Source organism: Ascaphus truei, chromosome 13, assembly GCF_040206685.1.
Source record: "Ascaphus truei isolate aAscTru1 chromosome 13, aAscTru1.hap1, whole genome shotgun sequence".
NCBI classification, from domain to species: domain Eukaryota; kingdom Metazoa; phylum Chordata; class Amphibia; order Anura; family Ascaphidae; genus Ascaphus; species Ascaphus truei.
Window position 1 is genome coordinate 15744297 of NC_134495.1, and position 5109 is coordinate 15749405.

Here is a 5109-nt window from a genome sequence, read left to right on the forward strand (position 1 = left end):
AGCGCTTTATTCAGAGTACATATAAAACATTAAGGTTATATTAAATATATACACATAAGCTGTTCACCGCTCAACCACAATATCTAAAGATGATATATAATCATACAGGTGGTGCATAGGGGAATATACAACATAACGACAGAATCTGGTCAGATAAGATCAGAAGGTCCCCAAAAGCTGCACTCAATCTATTAAAGTCTTAAACAAACCTGGAATCTGACCAGATTCTGTGATTAGGTTATATTAAATAAACAAGAAAACAAATCTGTATAATACGTAGATTGATTGAACAATTCAATGCCGATGATCCAACAACATATTGTAATGCAATTTGTTAATGAAAAGGTCAACCTACAATGTGGGTTTATTATACAGGGTGAACTAAACGGACATAAAGGCCTTGTCCCTTCTAACTTCTTGGAAGAAGTGCCTGATGACGTAGAAGTTTACCTTTCTGATGTACCGTCTCGATACTCTCAAGATACCCCAGTGCGAACCAAGGCGAAGAGGGTACGTCCGTGTACAAAACATTTCTGTTTCATTCTGTCTTGCTCAGTGTTATTTCACATGTTTTTTTAATGTATGTTCTCAAATACAATGAAAAAGAAAAACATCCAGCTACAACATTTGAGCCTTGGACTTCTATAATTTAACCCTTTGGGTGCCCACAGATTTGGGGGTATTGGCACTCCAGAGGCCCCTGTAACAAAGGGGGGGGGAGGAGGGGGCACACAAACACAATCTTACAGGAAGAGCAACGTTGGAGAACTTCTCTTCCATGCCGGTACTCAAGGGGTTAAATGTGACATCCAGTCTATATTCTAAGGTAGAGGTCCCAAACTTCACAGTCCTTGAGTCCCGTCCCCCCCATAAACAGGTCAGGTTTTAAGGATATCCCAGCTTCAGCACAGGTGGCTCAGTCACAGACAGCCTCTGATTGAGCCACCTGTGCTGAAGCTGAAATATCCTGAAAACCTGATCTGTTGGGGGGGTGGGGGGGGGTTGAGGACCCACGTTGAGGACCCCTTTTCTAGGGAGCAGCAAGTACTTTTAATTACGCAATCCGTGACAAAATAAACATTGTGCCAGTTCTTTAAGTGTATCTGAAGCTACAATAGGATTATCAATCATATGTCGATACTTTATTTTCTGTAAGCCACGAGTATTGAACGTATGAAATTGGTTGTAGATCCATGTAAAGCAGTCCCAGTCTGCTCCTTCACTGTGGCTGCGAGTTTTTACAATTTGTTTCTTTTGCCATATTTATTTCTACGCATGTTATTTCGTGTTGAGACGGAATACTGTAAAAGTCAGTGTTCACAATCTTTACAGTGAATGAAAATTTAGAGTTGCATAAGCCCGATTCTCTACTGCAAACAAATGTAACAGTACTAGCAGATATTTTAGTGAACCATCTTTCAGGGAAGTGATGGATTTCTGCCTGAAAGCTTGAACAGCGGCTCTGTATACGAGTGATCCATAACAAGTTCAGTATTGCTAAATAAGGCTAAGACCCCGCTGCCTCAGACCACGCGCCCGCACTGCAGACAGGCGGTGCGTGGAGAGGCACTTGGAGCTTTTTTCGGTCCAAAGGGACCATTTTTGCGGGGGGGAGGGGGAGTAGCCAAAACGGGTGGGGGGTTGGCCATGACATGGGGGGGGCGGCCATGACGTGAGGGGAGCCCTCAACTCCTCACACACAGACACGCACTCAGGCACACACAGACAGGCACTCACGCTGCTTTGCCCCCACACTCTCCTCCCCGCTCCCTCATTGGCTCACAGCCATACCACGTGACACATCGCCGCTTGGGATTACAATTCTCTTGAATCCCCTGGCGGCTGACGCGTCACAGCGTGTAGTGAGCTGTGCCGTGAGGGGGGACTGGGACCGGCTCGGGAGGATTACCCTGCTGGTGGGGAACGCTCGTGCGGCCGCCCGCGCCGCGGGTCCCAGCCCTAACTCAAGTTGTAATAAAGGGAATGTCTTCGCTTTGCAGAAGGCGCAGGCGGTTAGAAATGTCCAACCTATTTCACAAGAACCTGTGCGTGTAACACCAGCATCCATTCGCGATTAGTACTCTTACCAGTTGCAATAACGGGCTCATGTCAGAACACTTTTTTTTGTCATGGTGTGTACACCTTTGAAACAAAGGATGGGAGTCAATAATAGTAATACACAGCTCTAATTACAGTTGCTTAATCTGCAACTGATTACAATAACAGACGATGTATATTATTCAAGACATTGTGCTCTACTTGATAATCATTTGATTCCATTTTGTTTTAAGTTTGAAAATGTATTGAATTCCACTTTTACTTTGATTTTTGTGTCATCTCTGCAATATTTTCTTTTTCGTCCTTGCTCGTCTGCTTGGGAACAGAAGAAGAGTGTTCATTTCACACCTTAATGAGGCAGTGTAGCCTTCACGTAAGTGAGCAACTGAAGATACCAACCGAGAACAATTGTAGCAACTTTACAAAAGGATTTAAAGAAACCATCTAAAAAGCATTGAGATAGATCTATACACACATTGTTGGCACCTGAATGCTGAGGCAGCCAGTCATTTCTCTCAAAGTTTGTTTCAAACAATTTACATTTACAACATTTTTCTTTGAGGTGTATGTTTCTATGCAAGATATTTACATATGTTTGGAAAGATGTTGCATTAATAGCATAACATTACTTATAGAATACAGTAATTGCTCGTGTGCTCCAGAGCTCCTGTATTTCATGAGTCACGCTGCGTTATTACTAGGTCACATTTAATCTATTCATTACACATAAATTGAAATAAATATGGATATTCAAGATCATATTCAGCTGCAGCATAGTAGGCTGAAGGACTAGTCCATCAATGCAACACGGTTTGGATATGAAACATACAGCTAAAGTAAAAGAATAATTTACACAAAAACCATGGTATCTTCAGGTGTGTGCAATGGAGATGTTTGAGGTTTTCTTTTCCTTAGAAATTGACCTTGATTTTGACTCAATTAGGTTAAAGCCTACATAACCAATTATACTGGCAATCTAGTAATCGTAAGAGACCTTTTTGCAAAGACACCAGGTGCTGGGTATGTCTAAATAGCATACCAGCTAAGTCTCCAAATGCTCTAAAGCATTATTGGTTGTTCCAGTTTAGCTGCCGACTTGTGAACGGTCAGCAAAATCAATGGCCATTTTAGAAGTTTATTGCTGTGACCTTGTCACCACAGCAGTAAGTTACCATTTATAGACTAGTGTTGGTTGTGATATGGCTTTAATCATACTGATTCTAATTATGGCTCATCTTAGTCTCTTCCTAGTTGTGTGCCACACCCTTACATGCACAATTATAGAAAAATATTTCAATGCAAATCAAAATATCTGACTTCACAATCTTATTTCTCCCTTTAGAAAGTACCACCTGAACATTAGTGCCTTCACTGAAGGGTGTTAATGGCACATTTACACCTCTTACAATTGCAATTGTAGGAGGTTTGTATAGTTTTCCTGTAACATTATAATCAAAATGGGTTTGGCATTAGGGAACAGATACGTCGTTCTTTCCATCCAGTAAACTGTTCCAATGTACTCATAGGTCCCTCCTGAGAATGCAAGTACACCCCGGAGAACAGCGTCCCCCACAGTAAATCTTCATTCTGTATCTCCACCAATGGGTTCGGGGAGTCCCATGAGAGGCAGGGAACGTTCGGCGAAAAAGAAAAAGGGTCTACTATCCAAAGGGAAGAAGCTGCTGAAAAAACTTGGTGCGGTGAAGTGATTACACCGAGGAACCTACAAAGCTTCATGTTCAAATCAAACTATGGCTTTGGTAATATGTTTGATGAGAGATCTGTCGTAAGCACTTGATACAATCCTAATAAATACCAGTTTGCTACTATTCCCACATCATAGAGACAGCCAAGATGTGATACAGGTCGTACCAAGAAATGTTTTCTTTTCTTTAAATAAATAATCTGGAATGGTTTTGAAAATCCTAGTTTATACAGCCTTGGTGTTTTGCCTTATTGATGCACAATGATTCGTAATGTCCAATAAAAATGTACAGACTATACTTTGTATGTTGTGTGCATCCAGTCTCATTCTCCTTGTAACATTGTGAATTAAGATTTCATTTAACAGTGAATCCTTCCAAAAATAGATGTCAAACTCCAGAACCACTACACAGTGTATAGTAGCAGCTCAGTGGTCAAGTCACTGTGCAGCAGGTGAACCCTGTTGAAATCCCAGTGACAACTCTCCTTAGGCAAGTCACTATATGACCAACAATTCGATTACAAGCTCTACAGGGAAGGGATTCAATGTGCCTGCAAAAGCCTATATACAGTGCTGCATACAGTCATTACTATATACCATTACGGTTATATGAATTACACATATTCCACATTAAGTCGATCGCTCACTTTTTACCCACAAAAATAACTCTTAATGAAAGGCGAACATTTGTTAACTCCTAGCCAAACAAAGCAGCAAAATGAATGTTTGATACACATTAGGAGGAAGGCCCCACTTCCCTAGTCTCAGATTGGCATCACAACCAGCTACAGTACTGGTTGAGCCCAGTTACCATTTTGTAAGTACAGACCATTTGTAAGTTGTTTTTACTGTTTATACATCATTTTCAGACTGCCTTTTTGTAAAAATGAAGGTTTACAAAATTAACGCTTTCCCCATTGTGTCTTCAAAAATGTGTACATAAAATGTAAGATACTGTTGTGCTAGACTTTTGAATTTCAGAAGTCACTAGCCTAAATGTGATTAAAGTGTTGTTTGGGCGTCTGCACGTGTACATTTGATGTGTAAAATATTTTCTATAAATAAAATTTACTATTTTCTACAAAACAGTCTGCTGTATATTTACTACACAAAAAGGTTGCATCAATAATAAAAATACCATTCAAGGTTGACAGTATAAACAAATTACAAAAGTTTAAACTAATTAAATTGAATACATACAATTTTGTAGAAGAATAAGTTTACCCTTTTCAATTTGCTTAGTGTTTAAACCCAATGAAGTTACTGTGGAATAAGGCATCCAGGAAGGAAATAAGTTTAATGTTTATAAAAATCGCCTTTCCACAAATAATGTCAAGGAAAAAATG

At 40.1% G+C, this 5109-nt stretch overlaps 1 protein-coding gene across 35 annotated transcripts in view; it reads left to right on the top strand.

The window, feature by feature from the left end:
• Positions 1-4849, top strand: part of RIMBP2 (RIMS binding protein 2) — a 175322-nt gene extending 170473 nt beyond the window's left edge. For 26 of the 35 annotated variants that reach the window (XM_075568667.1, XM_075568668.1, XM_075568669.1 and 23 more), the window contains 2 exons: positions 376-510; positions 3585-4849. In XM_075568667.1, coding sequence (XP_075424782.1) covers positions 376-510; positions 3585-3767 — 318 coding nt within the window. In that variant the 3' untranslated portion in view covers positions 3768-4849. Of the gene's footprint in view, positions 1-375; positions 511-2384; positions 2432-3584 lie in introns of all 35 variants that reach the window. The other 9 variants (XM_075568675.1, XM_075568689.1, XM_075568671.1 and 6 more) reach the window with 2 other exon arrangements.
• Positions 4850-5109: the final 260 nt, after the last annotated feature.